The sequence below is a fragment of the Microchirus variegatus genome, assembly GCF_963457635.1.
Source record: "Microchirus variegatus genome assembly, chromosome: 14".
Classification (NCBI taxonomy): Eukaryota; Metazoa; Chordata; class Actinopteri; order Pleuronectiformes; family Soleidae; genus Microchirus; species Microchirus variegatus.
Window position 1 is genome coordinate 6616811 of NC_139815.1, and position 22578 is coordinate 6639388.

General features: G+C 42.2%; 1 protein-coding gene across 1 annotated transcript; it reads right to left on the bottom strand.

Annotated features, from left to right (window-relative positions):
• Positions 1–5268: 5268 nt before the first annotated feature.
• On the bottom strand, positions 5269–21360 carry LOC310936915 (potassium-transporting ATPase subunit beta-like; the record flags this gene model as incomplete). Its single annotated transcript, XM_083901076.1, has 7 exons — positions 5269–5427; positions 5685–5777; positions 6127–6189; positions 6305–6510; positions 6606–6719; positions 19398–19526; positions 21252–21360. 7 exons carry the CDS (start codon positions 21358–21360, stop codon positions 5269–5271), a joined length of 873 nt encoding a protein of 290 aa, XP_083757202.1.
• Positions 21361–22578: the final 1218 nt, after the last annotated feature.

A 22578-nucleotide genomic window follows, 5' to 3' on the forward strand; every position in this document is an offset into this window, starting at 1 on the left:
GCCCGCCAAAGCTGCCCCCACAGGCTCCCTGAGCTCTGCTACTCGCTCCAACGTGTGGAAGGTGCTGTTCCACTGAGTTTCGACCTTTTTGATTAATTTCTTCTTGGGCATTCCTATCTGGTCTTGAACTTGGTCCAGTTTTTCCTTTAATCATAAAAAAAAGTAAATGTTGCACATGTAGCAATGTAAAATAATGTGTGAACAAATGTGAAAATAATGTTACTAACTTTGGCAGTTGTGCTGCTTCTAAAATAGCCCCCCAGCTTTCTTGCCTTCATGCGAATGCTGGATAGTGCTGGGGTTAGTTCCAGGGCCTTTTTCACTTCTAAATTGAGCGTGTGAGCAATACACACTGCATGACGCAGCTTCAGCTCCCTGCCACAGGCAATCATGTTTGATGCACCATCAGTAACTTCATATACAATGAAATTGAGGTGCAATTCCTATAATGTGTTATAGGGATAAGGATACCCATCACCTATGACACCATAAAGTGACCATGTTCAACTAACTGCAGCAACTTTCTGGACCTCAGCTTTTGCCTTCTCCTTCTCATGCTAGTATTTCCCCTCAACCATGGCATTTACAGTCTAAAGGAAAGGTTAAAAGAAAGGTTAAAAGAAGAAAATAATAATAAATGTGTTGAATTCAATAGTACTCTCATGCTTCATCCATGTCACCAAACAAACCTTTCTTGTTGGGAGGATGTAGGTTGGAGCTAGTTTAGCCACAACTCTCTAAATCCTGTGTCCTCGACTATACTGACAGGCTGGGTGTCCAAGGCATCATCCAGCATCTTATTTCTACTCACTGGGAGAGAAAATAAGACATGTTTTTACAAAAATATTATTATTAGTTATGTCAATTACATTATTATAGTAGATTAGAAGATATGTCAGGAACCGAAAAGTATGTTCATACAGTGGATATTTTAAATCAGCGGTCCCCAACCTTTTTTGCTCCACAGACCGGTTTAATGTCAGGAAATATTTTCACGGACCGGTCCCCTAACGCTCTCTGGTCGCTATGGTAACGTTTAAACGTGCCTTCAAAATAAGATACAAAAAACAGCTGTAAACGTTTCATTAATGTTGATATATTTGTTTCAATCGCTGAATGAAGCCTGTCATATTTGGAACAAGAGTCAGGATCTTAAATTGCTTGCACAAAACTATTGATCAGCACTCAGCATTTGTTTGTTGTTCATCAAAATCAGTATGCGCCGAGAGCGTGGGTGGGCGAGCGAGAGTAATGAGTGCGAGTGAGTGAGGTCTAGCCATTAGTTCATTTATTATTTTTGTGTAGGTGTGTACCCTGAAAACGTCGCACAGGTAATCGAGTTTTGCAACTCACTCCTTGTCACTGACATGTGCTGCAGCGGTGACTTCTTTTCTGAGAGAAATCGCTGCAGCGGCTCTCGCTGCAAACACTCTGGACAGCGATCTCCCTCAGGATGCGTCAAGAGTGAGTCATAGACAGATGTAACGGAGGGAATCCGGTCATTTTTCAAAATAAAACATTGTTCAGACCCCGATAATAAATAAAACGGAAATAATGTTATTTTTATTCAAGTTTTTATTCAATTATTCTTTCTGTGCGGCCCGGTACCAAACGACCCACGGACCGGTGGTTGGGGACCGCTGGTTGGGGACCGCTGTTTTAAATGACTGACTTGGACTGGGTCCAGCCACATTCCCCTCACTGCAAAGCACGAAAAACCTGGATGAGGTGTTATCTCCTCAATCTCACTGACACGTCTTCCTAGAGGAAGCAGAGGCTGGGGACTCAGAGGTCGACTCATTCATTACCCAAGCCGAAGTCACTGAGGTAGTTAGGAAGCTGACCAGTGGCAAGGCACCAGGAGTGGATGCTGGATCTTTTTAAAAAGGGGGACCGGAGGGTGTGTTCCAACTATCGGGGGATCACACTCCTCAGCCTCCCGGGGAAAGTCTATTCCAGGGTACTGGAGAGGAGAGTTTGGCCGATAGTCGAACCTCGGATTCAAGAGGAACAATGCGGTTTTCGTCCTGGCCGTGGAACACTGGACCAGCTCTATACCCTTCGCAGGATGCTCAAGGGTTCATGGGAGTTTGCTCAACCAGTCCACATGTGTTTTGTGGACTAGGAGAAGGCTTTCGACCGTGTCCCTCGTGGCATTCTGTGGGGGGTGCTCCGGGAGTATGGGGTCGGGGCCCTTTTTTAAGGGCCGTGCGGTCCCTGTACGACTGGAGCAGGAGCTTGGTTCGCATTGCCGGCAGTAAGTCAAACCTGTTCCCAGTGCATATTGGACTCCGACAGGGCTGCCCTTTGTCACCGGTTCTGTTCATTATTTTTATGGACAGAATTTCTAGGCGCAGCCAGGGGCCGGAGGAGGTCCGGTTCGGGAGCAGCTGGATTTCATCTCTGCTCTTTGCAGATGATGTGGTCTTGATGGCTCCTTCGAACCAGGAACTCCAGGATGCGCTGGGGCGGTTTGCAGCTGAGTGCGAAGCAGCTGGGATGAGAATCAGCACCTCTAAGTCCGAGGCCATGGTTCTCGACCGGAAAAAGGTGGCTTGTCCCCTCCGGGTCAGTGGAGAGATCCTGCCTCAGGTGGAGGAGTTTAAGTATCTTGTGGTCTTGTTCACGAGTGAGTGAAGGATGGAGCGTGAGATTGACAGGCAAGCGGCCACAGTAATGCGGTCGTTGTATCGGTCTGTTGTGGTGAAGAAGGAGCTGGCTCACTCACTCGGCTGGCCTGGGAACACCTTGGGGTCCCCCGGAAGAGTTGGAGGAAGTATCCTGCGAGAGGGAGGTCTGGGCATCCCTTCTACGACTGCTGCCCCCGCGACCCGGCCCCGGATAAGCGGAAGAAGATGGATGGATGGTGTTATTGTTGTATCCCAATTCATTGGCACACAACAAACACTTCACCTTGGATTAAAAGAAAAAAGTGGGGGTTAGTAAAAAAAAAATTGTAAATTGCATGAAAAAATAAGATTATTAATATTATTATTGAAAGTGTACTTACCTTATTGGGAGAAATCTGATCAAAATGTTCCCACATGGGGGAACACTTTCTCTTTCTCACAGGTTCCATGGAAAAAGCCACAAAGTGTGAGCGGATCCATTTTAGTATTTATAAGTTCATGAATCCCGCCAATAATCAAACCACTTCCTGAACAACCGAGGCTTCAAACGCCATCAGTGACGTCACTCGCCCTATATAAAGAGTTCCCAGATTTCTCGACACACGGGACAACCCATCACTACTTTAAAGTCCATCATCTCTTTTTTTATCTTGAGATGACATTTATTTTCCCACTAACGAACAAGCTGTTAATGTTTTTGATACTGTTATTTGCTGTGGAATTCTGTTGCTCCTGATGCTGTATTGTAATGTAATGAAGTACTTCGCAGACCTCCGGTTTTCGGAATGCTGTTGCCCTCGCCAGCATGCATGTTTTATGGCCAAAGCGGAGCTCCGCGAGTACTTCCTATACTATTTGGCTTGTGATGCTAAAAAATATGCTTTTGGCACTACATACTGTAGGTTGTTATGTTTTTAATGCTGCTGCATGAGCGTTGATCAGGACTAAAAGGAGAGTCCCTGCACTGGCTCAAAGTGTTGTGTGCTAATCCACCAGGCAACAGATGAGCTGAGCACTTTGAGTTTCTATGTAATGAATAGGGCTGCCACAAACGATTATTTTGATAGTCGACTAATCTATTTTTTTCGATTAGTCGACTAATTGGATCATATGTAAATTGAATGTATAACATACAATTTATCGCAGCTGCTCTTATATAACAATCATTCGTTTTCAGGTTGAAGTGTTTAGGGTATATGCTACCTAAAAATGAAGACAATTAAGAACATAGTTCTTTAAACCTTTAAAGAAATATGCTTGTAGCAACAAACATGAAGTGCAAACAGCTGAGTAAACGGATAAGGCACTGTTATACCGTTAGAGAAAACACATGAAATATGTGTGCTAAGGCTAATGAATCAAATCGCCATTGCTAATGTTAACGTTTACAGCTATCAATATGGGTAAGTAGTAAGTTAGCGCTCTGTTTACGCTAATGCTAGCAGCTAACTAGCCCGTTAGCTTGCCGAGATGACGTCGCCATTGTCAGCCACAACGTGCTTCCTTTTCAGGTGCTCGTGTATCTCACTTCTTCTGCCATGAAAGGCAAGTTCTGTCTTGCAGATAATTGTATTACACACTTTTTTCCTTTTTCTTAAAATGCTCCCACACTTTTGAGCTCTATTGACACTAATCGTGGCAGCCCTAGTAATGAACGATACAAATAAAATTAAACTAAATTAATTAATGGTTTATGCCAGTGGTGTTGTCACCTCCTGCCCCCTTGGGGCAGGCTCTGGACAGGGGGGGAGGGCTCCGGCTCTGCGGCTCCCTGCCCTGGTCTCGTGCGGGGTGGACTTGCAGCTGGCCCTGGATCGGGCGGCTGCGGGTCTCTCCTGGCCCGTTGGACGCTCCACGTGCTTGGGTTACTGCCGGTCTTCTCCCAGGGCGGCGGCAACACGGTTTTCACCACGCCAAGTGACAAACTCCGCACATACATATACATGGATGCGCGAATACACAGACATACAGATACACATTCTGGTTCATGATAGAACCAATACAAACTGATACAGCCGTTATAAACAAGATCACCTTTTCTATATGTGGTTGTTAACAAACACTAATGGTACTGTACTTATACAAATGCATATCAGTGTTGTTAATGTTATAATGTTAACATTATTGCCTTAGTGTGTTATGCCACTAGCATCTATCTAGTGTCTTTCTCGCTCTCTCTCCCTCCCTCTCTCTCTCTCTTTCCCCCCATCTCTCTCACACCTCCCTTGTCTGTATAGTGCATGCTTCATTTGGTCCTAAAATTGCATCTATTCACAGCTGCTCTACTGATGCACACGTGCCCAAGTATCGATACATATCAGTTAATCTTCCCATCTGTCGTGTGTGTGTGTGCTCTGTAAGCTGATCATCTAACTGAGCAGTCAGCAGATTTATTAGAAACTCTATCACCACCGTTATCTTCTTAGAGTCCAGCACTCCACTGACTGCAGTAGATGATTAGAGACACAATGCTTTGTTTTGAAACCATGCTTATACATAATTATTGTACATTTTCACAATTCATAAAACAAACTTTATTGTTTCACTTAGATGTACAGTGTTTGTCATGGTCTTGTCAGGCAAAAAAAAAAAAAAAGGCATTTCAGACTTTAGACTATGAATGTACATGTCTTTTTTTTCATTTCACTGCTTTGAGGTAGAAGATGACCTTTCCCTCGTAGGGGTCATGGACGTTTTGGTAGCTGATCTTGTCGGACACAACTTGGCACTGGATCTTGGCTTGTTTCTCTCTGACCAGGCTGAAGCGAACAGCCACCAGAGGGTTGACATAAGTAGGCTTAGGAGAGGGTGGGAGGAGATGGTTATACTCATTTACTTAATTTGTCTGTGACATGGGGTTAATAAATAATAAGCATAGTGCCCCCATGACCTTTAACTCAGTTTATTGGTTTATCAAATACAAATTGAAAAGTAATTTTAAAACAAGTGAAATGTAGATAAACAGGATGTCGACACAGAATCTCTAAAAAAAACTTGAGAAAATGCTCTTTATCAAATGTTTGCTATTGGGTCGTGTTTTTTTTCCTGACTTACCTGTGCTTGTTTTCCATAATAAGGGAAGTAAGACATATCCATAATTCCTCTGTCAGGGAAGTACTCAATTTTGTCCACATTGTCTTTTCCATCCTTCAACAAAGACAAATAAATCTCATGATATTTTCAAAGGGCATTCAACTGAATTAGACACTAAAAGTATTGTTTTCTTTCCACTTGTTCAAATATTAGAGGCTACAAACTAAGCTTTAGCAATGCAGAGTATTGATGAAACAGTGCATTGTGGGAAGTGTAGGATTTGGTGCTTGGCGTATAGTGGGACTAAAACTCATCTTGTTTCAGTCTTTCCTGCAATGATTACGATTTGTTTCATTCATAATGTATGAACTGTCAAATTGACCACTGTGGTTATTTTGAAAGAATCCCATGATAGGCATTGTCTCTCTCAAATCTTTCAACATAAAACACACCAGTTGCTCACCAGTATTGTGCAGTTGACATATGGAGGACGGTCACTGTGATTAGATGGTAAAAAGTCAATGATCTGCAGAGATAAATCACAACATTTTAATCCTGGTTATTAAATGCCTTCTATTTCCTTTTTTTATTATGATGTACAGAAGTTTACCCAAAGTGCTTTTAAAGGAACTTAAACATACCCTGTTCATCTTAATGATGACACAAGGCATGGTGCAGTTGTAGCCAAAGGTTGGGTCCCCAAGTCCTGAGCATTTTCCCAGCATACTTTGCATGAAGGGACAGGCCCACTTTTTTTGGTGAGGGGCAGAGAATCTGTTCTGGATGAAGTACATTCCCTTAGTGCAGTTGACGTTGTTACATCCATGCTGCTTGGTGTCATTGTAGGCTGGTGGAGAGAGACAACAATTAACTTTTTAAAATGTTGTTCTTCTTTTCTTTCTTTTTTTTAATTATTATTAAGTTCCAGCAATAAAAACTAACGAATGAGGAACTTATGAAGGATGTTGGACATCTTTATCCAACTGGTCTTGTCTGATGTGTTGTAGCAGATTTCAATGTCCTCTTCTCCATAAGTGTCTGGCCATACCATCACTCCTGTACATGTGAACAGAGATTATTGCTTTATTAGTTAAATACAATATATCTGAATATGATTTCAAGGAATGTCTGTTTGTTGATTGATAGATCATTTTTGGTGGCGAGGGAGCTCCACCAGGATATAATGTTAAATGTGAGGATGGATTCAATGAGTGAAGTGTGTGCGTTGACATTAAAAGTCCTCAGTTTCCTCAGCAGTTGGAAGCATTGTTGTGCTTTCCTAAAAACAAATGCAACATGTTGTGTAAGGGAGTGGAATCTATCTCTATGCCCAGGTAAAACCCAGAGGTATAAAAGTATCACACAAAATCAATGGTTATAAAATCAACAATAGGGTAGTGGGTAAATAAATACAATTAGTCTTCTGGGGCCCGTTGCACAAAAGTAGGATTCAGATATCCAGGATAATTGACTGAGCTCGGTTCAACAAATCCAAAACAAGGGTGTCCCACGCTCAATTGGTTGCATAAAGACCAAGCCAGGATGAGCAGACAAGGATTCATCAAGCCAGGTGAAACCAATCCTGGATAAGTGCACGCACACGGCTTCCTCAAATAGACCTCTTTGTCAATCGCAGATTCTCAAATTCACCATGACAACTGTGGTGTTCTTTTCCTCCTCGGAGGCTGAAATCCTCATGGAGGCGTACGGGGAAGTGAAAAACCAAATCAAAAAGAAATGAAACGCGGCAACCATAATAAACCAATGACAAAAAGCGTGGCAAAGCATTCGCGAGCGCTTAAATGTGTAAGTAGTGCTGAAATACAGGTTAATTCCTCCACCGAAACCATCACATTTACAATCCAAAAAGTTCAAAAAAGAGTTCAAAAAATATGTTACTCTTTGATGTGTTATTATATTTATATGGTGTGTATAAATATAACATTATAATTAATAATGTTTAAGTAATTACAATCATATATCATATATTAATGATTGTAATCAATGATCACACATGTTTAGATGATGACAGTATGGAAGCAAATTTGTGCCATTATCCAAATTAAAATGCATTAACAGAAATGCTTTTTTATTTTTTCAAAATGCAGCTGCATTTTTTGACTCATAAATAAAATTATAAATCAATATTCCAAACTGCATTTTAATTTTCAACTTCTAGACTGCTTATTCTTAATTAAAAGACAAAGCAAACAGAGAAATGCTTTTTCGTTTTCATGTTCGCCCGCAAAAAGTGTCTCATAATTCAAATGAGTTCGCAATACGGAGTGGCGCAGGATAGTGACGTCACTGACCACACAACACAATGAAAAAACATTGCGATTGCAATAAACTCTTTGGGGTTAAAAACTGTTGCCTCATGTGAGCAGTGAAGCTGAGAAGGCCAGTCTGCTTGTGAGGTGGCTAGGGTGAACAGATGTCACCAGAGTCAGAGTTAACGTTAACACTTTGATGGTGATTGGGTATCATCTCTGGCACACCCACTAAACGAGGGTAAACTACCTCAAAAGCACTGGTGTGCATCGTGACCACCAACCACATGACGAATCGGTATGTAATGTAACGCTGTTGAATGTCCCCCATGTGTGATCAACGAACTATATACAAATATACACTACATATACATGCCATACAAGACAGGCGCAAGTCGCTAGGGCCATGCTCGAAAGGCAGAAAGGCTGCCCCGGTTGGTCCGCAAGTCGCAAGATCCAATGAGGACCCAGTTATAACACCGCCAGATGCAAAAGTTAAAACTGAGTCTGGGCAACCCAGGTCAGCCCGCCAGACGCAAGGCTAACCAACAGGGCCTCATCTCTGCACCAAAAAAAGCACACTCTGGCTACCAGCCTCCTCATCTTCACTATCCTCGTCCTCGTCATCATCATCTACTCCAGATCCTTCATCCCTCTCTTTGTTTTCTTGCTGTTGAGTGAGGTTGTTGCAGCATATGCTATCATTGCCTTTGCAGGAACAATAACTGGTACAGGCCAGACCTCCAGCTGCACAGCTACACTTTGTTGATGTGCAAGGTTTCAACCCAGCTTTACAACCACAGCTGATGATATCTAACGAAGCCTGAGGAGCAACTGGACTTGAATCCTTGGTGGGCATAATCAATTCCTCTCCTTCCTTTAGGCCCATCTTGTTGTCCCATCCAAACAAAGTGATATCCACAGCCGGTGAATCAGCCTGGTCTGCTGCTTTCCATAAGAGCACCTGTAGGTGGGCACGTCTTCCATGAAGCTGCATAGTGTGCTCTGTAGGAGGTAGTGTCTTCAGTGCTGGGGGCCTTTTGCGCTTTCGGTAAACGTCATACCGTGCAGCATCCAAGGTCACAGAGTTCCTCTGATTGTACAGAGCCAGAAAGAAAGCCCTTGTTGCCTTGGTGATCTGTAAATCGGTGGCTTCTGCCTCTCCAATACAGTGGAGAAGCTTGCCAGATACAACTCTCATGGCCTTGAGTGCTGATTCCCCTTCCCAACAGGATATGAGGTGGTATCACATCCTGAAAGAGCATGCATGGCCAGAATGGAACAACATTGGTCACCCAGGTTCTTTACAGTTGCATTTATGTTGAGAACAGTTCCATTCCATTTTCCATCTGTAGGTTAGTTGTGATACCATCCTTCCAACACCAGTAAACCATAAGCACAAAAACATCTGTGTCATCACAAAGAATGCGAACAGTTGAAGCCCCATGTCTGACAGCATCTAACATGTAAGAAATAACTGATATCAGCCTCATCGTGAGTGTCAATGCTGTCAGCTTTACTGACCATCATGATCTTACCCCACATTGAACGCACACAGGAGTTGGCTCAGACACCTGCAAATATTTGTCGAAGATGACAAATGCCTGGGTGTTGTAAGAACTAAGTCGATGTCCCATGCTGGCTGCAAGATCTGCCACTGTTCCAGACGATGGCCAAACCACGTGATAAATGAGCTGAGATGCATCCACAATGACAACATCTGGTGGCTGGGGATCGCACACTGGAATTCCAAGCTGTTGGACAAGCACCGACTTATTGCCCTTTCGGAGACATCCACTGTCATCATTGATTGACAAGGGGACTGGGCTAAGCTCATATTTGAGAGAAGAGAGCTCCATTTTTCTATGGCCTCCCACCACCAACAATCGAGCAAATAATGACTCAAGGTCACAAACAACCTTCCCACTGACCTTCATTCCCTTTTTCTGGAACTTCATAGTCACTACCTTGTGAGAGATTGGTGCATTTTTTCATCAGCCACCTGTCCATTTATGATGTGGTAGAGCAAAGTGCTCTCAGTCATGAGTGGATTTGTGTTCCCACAGCATCCTCACAATTGTGTCCAGCCATGGCAAAAGCGTTCACAAGTCTACTTCGGGATATTTGGAGTATTTACAGATTCCGAAAGTGTGATTTCGAAGCTTTCCAACTATGTCAAACACATGTCCATCTGATCATTTTTGAAGAAGATGTGAATGTAGGCACTCCTCAAACTGCTTTAGGGAGAAATTCAGCCTGAAAGATTTTGACCTACTTGAGGAGCCAGGCCACTAGCTACTCATTTGCATCACATTTATATGGTCACAACCCCCCACCCAGTCTAGCTGTCAGTGACATCTGATATCTGTTAGCCCACAGGACAGAAACAGTGTAGCAGTTTGAAAAAAAGTGAATGAATGTAGTTCATGTCAATGTAGTGTTATTCGCCTTAAGTACTTCAGTGGACTGATAAGAATCAGAATTTACTTTATTGATCCCCAGAGGGAAATTCTTCTGTTACAAAAAGCACTTGAATAAAAATGAGAAACAAGAAAGGTGAAAGATAGATGCATACTTCAAATATCAAATAAAATATATCTAAGTGTGTGAAGGAGAGTTCAATATTTTCCAGACCATGGACTGTATTATCACCTTCAATACCAGTTCCTCCCCCACAATGTGGCTGTACCCACTCTGTCCATCACAGTTGATATGTGGGCTAGATGGTGACATCACAAGCGCACCCTCTTCTGCTTACTCTTCTGTGCTGTAACCTTTGGTGCTGGGCATGTGAAGTCTTTTGCCTTCTCAGAACAGAAAGGCCTGATTTTTATTCAAAAAGGTACGTCTGCCTGTCCATGGTCAGTCCAGGTGGGGCCAGGACCATCATCAAAGTGTTTGATTATGTCAGAGTGTCTTTGCCAATACTGAAAGAAAAAAAAAATACTTGTTTCAGATCATGGTTCATGTTAACAGGCACTTTATCACTGAATCAGTATAGATTGATCAGTAGTATTGCTTGAATTATGTGTGAATGCCACACCTTTATGTGCATGAATCGCCACACAAGGTGTGGCATTCACACATCATTCAATGCAATGTTAGGTTTCGAACACGGGAGTTTCGTCTCAAAGCATATGAATTATCAAACTGAACCTGCGGGTGTACAAAATCTCAAAGAGGGCCGTGACATGCTCCCCTTACGACTTATAATACACTCATCTGACCGAACACAAGTTTCGAAGTGCGTATTATTTTTAACACGCCAATAGTGAGCTAGCCAATCTCTAGTATAGCTAATAACCGCTATGGCAACATCTGAAACGCACCAGAAGTGTGTTATCCACACATTATTCTTGCACAGCAGAGGTCATATGCTCCCATACATATCGATCAGATGATCATAGCTTATAATATGATCATCTGACCGAACACAAGTTTCGATGTGCGCATCATTCTCATTGTAATAATACAGTACCGTAGCATAGCTAATAACAATGTAGCCAGCGTCCCTATGTGCGTCTGTATGTGACTTTAAATGAACACTAACATAACATATATTAACAACGTTAATGAAAACTCAACACTTACAATAACAAGAAAAAACGTCCCTGTATGTGACTGAACACTAAGGTTACGTATATGAAAACTCACCCATGAGGAGATAGAGCGGTGCTGGCGTCACATCATCATCTCAGACAACTACTGTGTCTGTCCTGCTCTCTTTCAGCCGCAGAATAATCCATATGTTTGTTGTTTTTGGGACGATGAAGTCTGCTAACACGTTAGCATAAAGATCACTAGCTTAAAATGCTGACAGTCCACACTCCAGCATTCTCTGTGCTTTCTCTGTCCTTGTGAAGATGTTCAGCCGCAGACAATTATTGTCCTGTTCTCCTTGCCTTCCTGTGTTCAACAAAGCTTTGATGACGAATGCTTTGATGACAATCACGCTTTAATTTCGCACTGCACACACACACACACACTCACACATAAGTGCTGGAATGTTCCAGACACACTCTCTCTCCCCCTCCCCTCTCCCGCTCTCTCTCTCTGTGCGTGCATATTAATTAGCCATGTGTATTGTCCGTGATTGTCAGCTCATTGGCTGAAAAAACAACAAAAGCTCTGGAATGTGAGATCGCCACACCAAAACTAGGAATGATTCACGCCAATAAAACAACCTAAATTCAAACACAAAGTTTATGGTTTTAATACTCACAATACTGTGATTTGAAGCATGTAGTGGCTTTTTCAAAACTTCAACTTGTGTAATTTTGAGAAAAAAGGAAATCCCTAATTTTGAAAAAAAAACTTTTCCCTAGTTTTTCTAATTTTTCGCTTTGCCGACTTGTTCCCGCTTGGTCCGTGGCAGGTCACAATTTTAGAGCGGTCTTCAGCATCCAACTCCCGTCGTGCTTCACCCTCCTCTTTGTGTCTGTTGGACAGAGTCTTCTCTGATGCTACTTTATCAGTGTACCTGTCATCCAGTGACTGAGAGAGATGTGAACATATGCCAAATGATTGGATCCAAACTGCAACCTGTTCAGGGTGGGTTGAAATACCCTTCATGCCCCCTGCTCCTTACCCTTGCCTGATGCATGTCTGCTCCCAAACATATCTGCATTCACTGCAGGTGCACCATCTGAATGGCGGCACACATGACTTCCAGAGAGAAGGTCATCCTTTGCAATGGAAGGAAGGTGCTGCATTTCACGTAAATGCCAAGTTATCCATCTAGCATAGTGGTGATGAACAGGAGCAAAAAAATAGGGTAGCATCTCTTCAAGGCAGTGTTGTTGCAGCAACCATTCACCCTCCCTCTCTGTTTGCCAGAATCTATGTGCAATGAAGGTTGGAGTGATAAAGCAATCCACCCATAATCGCCTTGTTGGTCGCTGCCTTCCCTTTTCCAGGAATTCCAATATCTGCTGATGACTATTTTCTCCCTCCATTAAGAATTCACGAAGAAAGGCATACATAACCATCTGGAAGGCTCGCATGGCCTTAGGCCAGACCTTTCCATTGAAGATAGATGTCAGGCCGCCAAATGATGCACCTACCAGCTCGTCAAGGCCTGTTGAATTCATCAACTCCCCAATTGAGCCAATGAATGACATCATGGTGTGCATCATTCCAGGTAGTACCACTGATGCCCATCGCTGTGGATCACTCCATTTGATCTGGAAAGCCATCTTGTACAACTGCATGTCAGATGTAATATGACTGTAGCTCATACCAAGCTGCTTGAGTGATGTGTCCAGGTATGTAATGGTACTGAGCACTGTATCAGGATGAGCAGGAGGTGATTTCAGCAATGGTCCTAAGACGAGTATAGTTCTCATTGTATGCACCCTTCATCATTTTGACGATCTTGCACAACATTGTAAGCTGACCAGTCCAGGGGAAGAGGAGAAGAATGGAGCTGACAGAGCCAAGCAGCATCTTTTCTCTGTGCTCTAGAAACCCTCTCTTGGATGCTCACTTGGACAATAGCAGTTCTTGGCACTTCTTTCAGAGCAGGTGGAGTCAGCTTCTTAGGGCCTGTATACTGTTCAATGGCAAGACCACTGATAGCCACCAGACAGAATTTCTCTGCTTGGAGCTTTGTTAGACGGGGTACTTTTAGCGATGTAATCCCACCGCCTGGTGTAGCCACTCCTGGGAACAAGATCCCTGCAGGATTTTGCACAAACTGAGTAGCCATGGCATGTGTTGAGCGGCAACCATTGGGTGTGAAAACTACAAGATCAAAATTATCACCCCAACTGTGAATAGGGCCAATAGACCTCTCCAGTCCTAATATCTGCATGTACTTTTCGGCATCATTTGAGGCATATTTGGCAGCTGACTTCCGGAACTGGAGGACCTCATCATATGTTGCAACAAGGCCATGCTCATTTAGGTTCCGAACAAGTTCTGAACTACCATGCTTATGATGAAGTTTTACAGCTAGCCCCAAAGCCCGCACTTTTCTGACTACCTTGCTGATATCATCATCATCGTCATTGGAGACGCCAGCTTGTCCTACTAATTTGAGTGTTTACCAACGTACTGCCTAAAGCCAACAATCGCCTGGCACCTGGATACAGAGCATCAGCTGCAGGTAGGTCCATGATGCCATTCATCCGTAGCTTCACAACCTCTGCCCAATCACCCTGCCGCTCATCACATTTAATAATAATAATAATAATGCATTATATTTAAGGCGCCTTTCAAGACACTCAAGGTCGCCGTACAACAACAAAATAAAAAAAAAAAAAGAAAAAAGAAAAAAAGGTAAGAGCAACGGGTAGATAGTTAGAGGGAGTAGGCCTGTTAAAAAATGTGGGTTTCTAGATGGGATTTGAAGATGCCGAATGAGATAATGTTCCTGATGCCGGGGGGGAGGGAGTTCCATGGCCCCCATGGTGGTCAGACGGGCTGGAGTCGCAATGAGGCTGATAGATGAGCCAGATCAGTTTGACAGACGAGATCTTCCAGGTCTCGCGATAAATTATCGCGAGACCTCCTCCTCTTCCGGTGAGACAGGGCTGACTGGAGTAAACAAACCCAGGTGGTGTAGCTTCATTGAGCTGAGAGAAATCATTAAGTTGTTGCAACGTCTCGGTTAGACATAAAAAGTCATACTTGCGGTCGAGGAGCAGGTCATGGAGCAGAGGTCCTTTGCTTGTGAGAGAACGGATATTAATTAAACCTACTTTGATGTCGCAATGGTCGTTGGATAAGCTAACGTTAGCCGCCACTCTGGGAAGGCGAGCTAACACACTGTGGTCCACTTTGCGGGTAGAGATTCACGGTCGACGGCGTTTCGTGGACCAAATGGAGTTTAAGCAGTGGAGTCATCAATGTGGAAGCTTCGTCGGGAACCACGGTGAATGTATTTCCGATATGGCAGGCGAGCGAGGTCCGGATAGAAGCGCAGCATCGGCAGTTGGATGAAACCGAAGCTGGAGGAGCTCAGCAACTGTGTATTGGAGTAGGGCTGATGATGGATTTAATAAGACATAATAGTCCAAAGGAGAACAAGCCTCACAGGCAGGTAAATCCGCATGATGAGCGAGTGAGAGGCACCAGGAGATAACGGTCGGGAGGAGTAAGAGCGCCATGAACAGGTAAAAGACGTCCATAAAGATAAACACACACGGTGCTAACAGCAGATCGTTTGCAGAGTCAGGACGAAAAAAGTTCAGATAACAGTTAAGATCAGAAAGGGGGGAGAAAGGGGGAAAGGGGGAGCCGGAGAGCAGCGGCAGCCAACCGCGCCAGCGTACGCTCAACCGGAAGAGTGACAACATTACATCATTGAAGGATGGACAGCCTGGCCTATCTAAAGTCTGACATATTTTTTAAATGGATTCCACCTGTTAGGATGTTTAGGGTATTTTGCTTCACAAATAAGACCACAGAACAAGCAATGTTTTGAATACTCAAAGGCAGACAGTTGAGAGTGAATGATTCGCTTTCCGGTCTGACTCTGACACGAGTCCGACTTGCGTTTGGTCACATTCCTAGAACGAGAAGTGTATGAGCTGTAGCAAGATTTGTGACATAGCACAGAAGCCGATGAAGCACCATTAGTAGCAATGATGTTTGAAATAGTCTCATGTATGGCTGCATCTCCGAGCTCCTCACTCTTAATTAGCAGAGTAGCGATTCCTTTGGACCCAGCTATTTTGAACCCACCATCTTTGCCACTGCATGGTGCAAACAGACACTTCTTTCCTGACATTTCGACCTGATATGACCACCTTCATTTGTTTTGAACAATGAGTACTGAGCCTTAGAGTCGAATGGTTAAATAATCCTGCACAACAACTTGAGAAAGTAGCAATAACAGACTGAATATCAACTGTGTTTAATCCTTTCCTTATCAAACTCGTCTGAAGAAGAGTCTTAAGATTTTAAATGACGGCAACAAATTTTAGAAAAGCAGATTCACCCACGAAATGAATCTGACTAGAAATTCACATTCTATTCTCAACATAACAACATAACAATGTCAAAACTATACTTGCCTACAAGTTCCCTCTAGTATGATCTACTATCTATCTATCTATAAAACTTGACGTTAGCTAACTTGCTCGTAAGTGCTTCAGTATCAACTCACATTCACCACTAGCAAAACTAAAGTCCCACATACTCACATGGACTAAGTGGTGTTACCGGTCCTGTTAATTTTTTTCCCCCATGATCGCAAATTAACTGTGCTGTTTTCTCTATTGTTTTATTTTCCAGAGAGCACGATTTTATTGTGTTGTACACAATTCCAGAACGTTGTATTTGTTCCTCTTCATGTATGCCTTAGTAGATTTTGAGTAATGTTTAGGGTCCTTGTCTTGTTGAAAGATCCATCCCCGGCACAACTTCAACTGTGTCACTGATTCCTGGACATTGTTCTCCAGAATCTGCGTGGAATCTGTGCGACCCTCAACTTTAACAAGATTCCCAGTCCCTGCACTGGCCACACAGCCCCACAGCATGATGGAACTGCCACCAAATTTTACTGTAGGAGTGTACTGGAGTGCTGTGTTCTTTTTCCGCCATGCATAACTCCCCTTGTTTTGCCCAAATAACTAATTTTAGTTTCATCAGTCCAAAGCACCTGATTCCAAAATTAAGCTGGCTTGTCCAAATGTGCTTTAGCATAACTCTGTTTGTGGCGGGTGTAGAGAAAAGGCTTTTGCTGCATTACTCTTCCATACAGCATCTCCTTGTGTAAAGTAACTGAATAGTTGAATGATGCAAAGTGACACAATCTGCAGCAAGATGATGTTGTAGGTCTTTGGAGCTGGTCTGTGGGTTGACTGTGACTGTTCTCACCATCCTTCACCTCTGCTTATCTGAGATTTTCTTTGGTCTGCCACTTCAGGCCTTAACTAGAACTGTGCCTGTGGTCTTCCAAATCCTCACAATGTTCCTCACAGTTGAAACTGAGAGCTTAAATCTCTGAGATAGCTTTCTGTATCCTTCCCCTAAACCATGATGTTGAACAATCATTGTTTTCAGGTCATTTGAGAGTTGTTTTGATGCTCCCATGTTGCCACTCTTCAGAGAAGATGCAAAGAGGAGAAACACTTACAATTGGCCTCCTTAAATACCCTTTCTCGTGATTGGATTGGAAGAGCACAGGCACAGTTCTAGTTAACTCAAACAGAGTCACTCGGGGTATGCTAAAGCACATTTGGACAAGCCAGCTTAATTTTGAAATAAAACTTGACGTTAGCTAACTTGCTCGTAAGTGCTTCTATGGACTGATGAAACTAAAATATTGTTTGAGTTATTTGGGCAAAACAGGGGGCGTTGCGCTGGGGCTGGATCTTTCAACAAGACAACGACCCTAAACACTGCTTAAAATCTACTAAGGCAGGGGTGTCTAACTTATTTTCACTGAGGGCCACATCAGCATAATGGTTACCCTCAAAGGGCCAGATGTGACTGTCACACAGAATAAATGTAACTAAATGTCACCAAATATAATGTAAAATAAAGGTAACTACTCCGTAACATATTGCTAAACAACTTTCTGTATTTATTACTTATTCAAGTTACAAATATGATAATTACAGATGTAATCCGGTCTGCGATGGTGTTTCTTGACACACTAACAGTTTTTAAAGTCTGTATCTGGTCGGGGCAGACCTGCTCAGACACCTTCAGCATGCACTGCTTCAAAAACGCACCCTCAGAAAAAGAATTTGAAGCACGGGTGATTTCTTCAGCCACAATAAAGCTATAGCTTTCTCTGCCTCATCATTTTTGGTTGTGGCTTTTGTGAACACATTCTGCTTCATTCACAGTCTCAATCTCAATTTCACTTGTCGCGTGATACATTTACAAGGATACACTGCCATCTAGTGGTGGGATGCTGTCACTTTGCGGGTAATGCAATAAGACCAATTAATCACTCGTGGGCCGAATGAAATGAAGAGGTGGGCCACATCTTGCCCCCGGGCCTTGAGTTTAACACGTGTACTAAGGCATTCATGCAGAGGAACAAAGTAGATAGAGAGAGAGGGAGAAAGAGAGCGGGATGGAGAGAGAGACACAGTCGATAGACATTAGCAGCATAACACAATAAGGCAAATAAAAATAATACAATTTCATTAACATCACTGACATGAGTGTGAATTAATGCAGCACCGTGAGTTTGTTAACAACCACATATAGAAAAGGTGATCGATCCAGTATGCACAATGCAAGAGAAGGTGGTAAAGTGTGTCCAAGGCATGTTAAAAGGTCCTCACACCAGAATGTATGTACAGGTGTGCACAGCCATATAGCATGCATGTAATTATCTGCTTTGTTATTACAGTTTAGGCAGGTGTTTGATTGTGAATACCCCATTCTGAACATTCTTTGTCCTGTGTAGTGTATTCTGTGTAAAACTTTGTATTGTATGAGTCTGGGGCTTTAATAATTTTGAACGTGTTAGTTGATATTCCATTTGGGTTGATAGCTAAATCTGTTTCCCATTTTTTAGTTGGTTAGGAGATTATTGTGTAATTAATGGATGTCAGTAGAGCATACGTTTTTTATCATATTTTGGAAGATGTAAGGTTTAGAAATGTATATATTATTGGAGGTAGATCTAGTTCCCATTTGCTAGTTCTAAACCTTGTCCGAATTACAGACTTAATTTGCAGGTACTCGAGAAACTTACTACTGTGGATGTTATATTGGTCCACCAGGTTCTGGAATGGTATGAATGTTTTATGTTCGAGTATTTGTTCCAAGTACCTTATTCCTTTTTCGTGCCATGTTGAGAAGTTCAACATTACTTTATTTTGCAGGATGTCAGGATTATTCCAGATTGGGGAGAGTTTACAGGGAATATGTGAGGACCTAGTGATTTTAATAAATTCCCACCAGGCTGAGAGGGAGGTTATGCTTATAGTTATGCTTTTAAAACATTGGTGCTGTTTAATGGTTGTACTGATGAAAGGTAGATCACAGATTTGAATATCTTTGCAGAATGTTTTTTTGATGTCTAACCATTGACTGTCCAGTGGGTCGGGTTTTATCCATTTTTGGACATACTGTAGTTTATTAGTCAGGAAGTATGAACGTTTGGGAGTTCCAGTCCTCCACACGTTTTTGCTTTTTGAAGGGTTTTTAGACTGATGCGTGCTGGTTTATTTTTCCACAGGAATATTGTGGTAGCTGAATCTAATGATTTAAACCAGATGGTTTAAATCCCAGGGTTGGGTGGGGGAGTAATTTTTTCATGTAATGTGCACACATGGTCATGTCATAAATACATTTATTGGAATACATTTCTATCAATGTTCTGAAGAAATATTATCAATTAGTTACAAAACAAAATGGAACAAATGATTCAATATTGCAAACAAACAAAACAAAGAATACAATCACAGAGGAACAACAAGAGACTCAGTACATATACTAACCCAAGGATATATAAGGAGATTTTTATTTATTTAAATCATTGTTGTTGCTTTACCTGGTGATTTTAGACGGTCTTGGTAGTCTGGCCTGTATGGATCCAATGTATACATGAGCACATAGATGGCCAGAGAAAAGAGGGACGTCATCACCACATAGAAGGCCACATAGTACAGGCTGATGTACACTGTGAAGGACACGGACAGACACGTTGACACAAACCTTGGGATTTCATGTTAATCAGAGCTAAACATGACGTTGTAAAATGTCTCATTGAGTTTAGTTGTATTTTGACAGCGTTCACAAAAATAATCTACATTTGGTGAAGGTGAAGACTTGAGTGTGGTGACAAAGGTCAAGGTGTTCTATATTTGTATATGAGGTGACTTAAATCAGACTGTAAGATCAAACAAAATCAAACCAAAGCTTATCTCATGACATCGAGCTTATCACCACACTGCACACTGTGGTGATTTTAAAGGGCAGAAAAAGGTCACTTGTGAAGTACATCATGTGGTGAGAAGCTCACATGTTCACACACAAACACACTTAGATTTCCTTTACTTTGCAATGAAGGTTCATTAACTTGTTTCAAGAACTTTTTTAAAAATGCATCTCTTGACTACATCAGGTCATATGGGGTTTTATATCCATTCAGCGAGAGCTTCAGCTTCAGCATTTCAATGATCATTCCACATACACACATTATAAATAATAAACCACAATAATATAATATAAGCTATCTTTACATTTTTAATCTTCTGATTTTCATTTTGTTGTTGTTGAATTTCCTCCTTCTTTCCTCGATTTATGTTATACAACTCCCAATGAAGATGCTGAGATTTTTGTTTGGAGTCACCAGGAAGGACAGGATTAGAAATACACTCCCGTTCAAAAGTTTGGGGTCACCTATACAATTTGTTTGTGTTTTCCGTTAAAAGTCACAGTAGCAAAATGAATAGAAAATATAGTCAAGACAGCTGTGGCCTAGTGGTTAGGGCTTCGAGCTTGTGGCTTTTGGGGTTAAAAGCTACCGCGCCGGTTCGATCCCCGACCAGTCCGCGGCTGAAGTGCCCCTGAGCAAGGCACCTAACCCCCTCACTGCTCCCCGAGCGCCGCTGAATGCAGGCAGCTCACTGCTCCGGGTTAGTTTGTACCTTACCTCACTGTGTGCTGTGTGTGTTCACTAATTCACGGTTGCAGTAATTGGAATTTCCCCATTGCGGGACTTATAAGGGAATCTTAATCTTAATTAACAAGATGAAATAATGATTTTTATTCAAAATAATAATTTTGCCCTTCAAACCTTGCTTTCTTCAAAGAACCAGCACAACTCCAATAGCTTTCTAACGCGATTAGCAAACACAATGTACCATTAGAACACTGGAGAGATGGTTGCTAGAAATGGGCCTCTATACACCTATGTACATATTCCATTAAAAAAAAAAACAGATGTTTACAGCTAGAATAGTCGTTTACCAGATTAACAATGTATAGTGTGTATTTATGATTAAGTTAATGTTATTTTCATTGAAAAATATTGCTTTTCCTTTAAAAATAAGGACATTTCTAAGTGACCCCAGACTTTTGAATGGTAGTGTAATTGGAAATAAAGTAAGAGAGTCAAGGTTGAGATGGTTTGGTCATGTGCAGAGGAGGGATAGTGATTATATTGGACAAAGGATGTTGAAGATGGAGCTGCAGGCAGGAGGAAAAGAGGAAGACAAAAGAGAAGGTTCACGGATGTTGTGGAGGAGGATATGAGGACAGTTGGTGTAACAGAAAGAACACAAGGGAGACGGCAAAATGGAGGCAGATGATCTGCTGTTGTGACCCCTAAGGATGAAAACAAAAAGAAGAAAAAAAAGAGAATATAATGTTATACAAGAGTGACCACTAATTTTATTCTTACCCCATTTCTCAGGTGTCCTCCCCATACATGTCCCATCTGAGTTCCAAACAAAACGGCCAAAGTCTTCACATCGCTGCCCACAGGTCCTTTTCTCTTTTAAAGTTGCCATGATGAGCTCTGTGCTGCTGCTGACCAGTATTCACAATATATTTCCCTTTCCTTTATATAACTCTCTGATTTTGTCCTATTTAAACCCCTCCTATCACTTTAAAGTCCTTCAGATTTTTGCTGTATTTTTCTCTCCTCCCTCATTCTCTACCACAGTAAATGGTCACGCCCTGGATGTTGCTCCAGAGTGTGATGTGTGTGTTATCATTCACTTACTATTTATAAGGCCATGATGTAGCAGAAATGCAGAGGGTAGAAATTGAGGTGAGGTCAACTTCCCTCCGTACCAATGAAAGCACCTGATATGAAAAACACCACAAATGCCACAATTACCACAACATGGAGTGATATTTGCAAATGTCATACATCAAGAGTAAAAAAAATGAATTATTGTCATTAATTTTTTCCACCAGTTAATCCTGCACATGGGGGGGGGGGGGGCAACAGGGGGTCAAGTGCCTTGCCCAAGGACACATATGCCTGATGACTAGCAGAGCTGGGAATTAAACCCACAACCTTCAAGTTGAAAACTGACTCCTCTACCAATAAGCTACGGTCACTCCACGCTCAAAAAAACTGACAAACACTGTCTAAATCATTTTGAAAAATCACTGTAAAACAGTCATTATCTATAGGGTAAAGACTACTGGTGTCAGAGATTTTGTTTTTTGATTAAATTAGGAGCCTAAGACTGAGAAACCTGCAACAAGATGACAAATGTGGAGCATATTCTGAAGTTATAATTCACAACGTTTGGGCTTCACAAATAAAGACATACTAAATCTTTCTGCACATCAGCAACACATTAGCAGTAGTGTCAGGGCTTTGAAAAGATGCTGTAAGAAATTCAGTCCCTTCCGAAGAAAGAATCACACAGATTTCCTCTCTTTTGTGGAGGAGGAATGGGCTGGTAGTGGTAGGTTGCTGCTTATAAAAAGCTTATTCTAAGGCTACAGATGTATAGATTTTATTGTACAGCCGTTATTCAGTTACACAAACATACTTACACTTACTCTCCATCACACGGCTTTAATTCATTCTTCTCATTTGAATTCACCAGCAGTGTGCACATGGGTCAGCACAGGATAAAGCATTACAGAGTTTCAGAGTGGATAAGTCCCCACGTGGAGAGGTGATGTGTCAGGTAGATCAGTATGTGTGTCTGTGTGTGTGTTAGAGGAATACAAGGGTTTTGGCTTTAGTGAAAGCTTCATTGAGG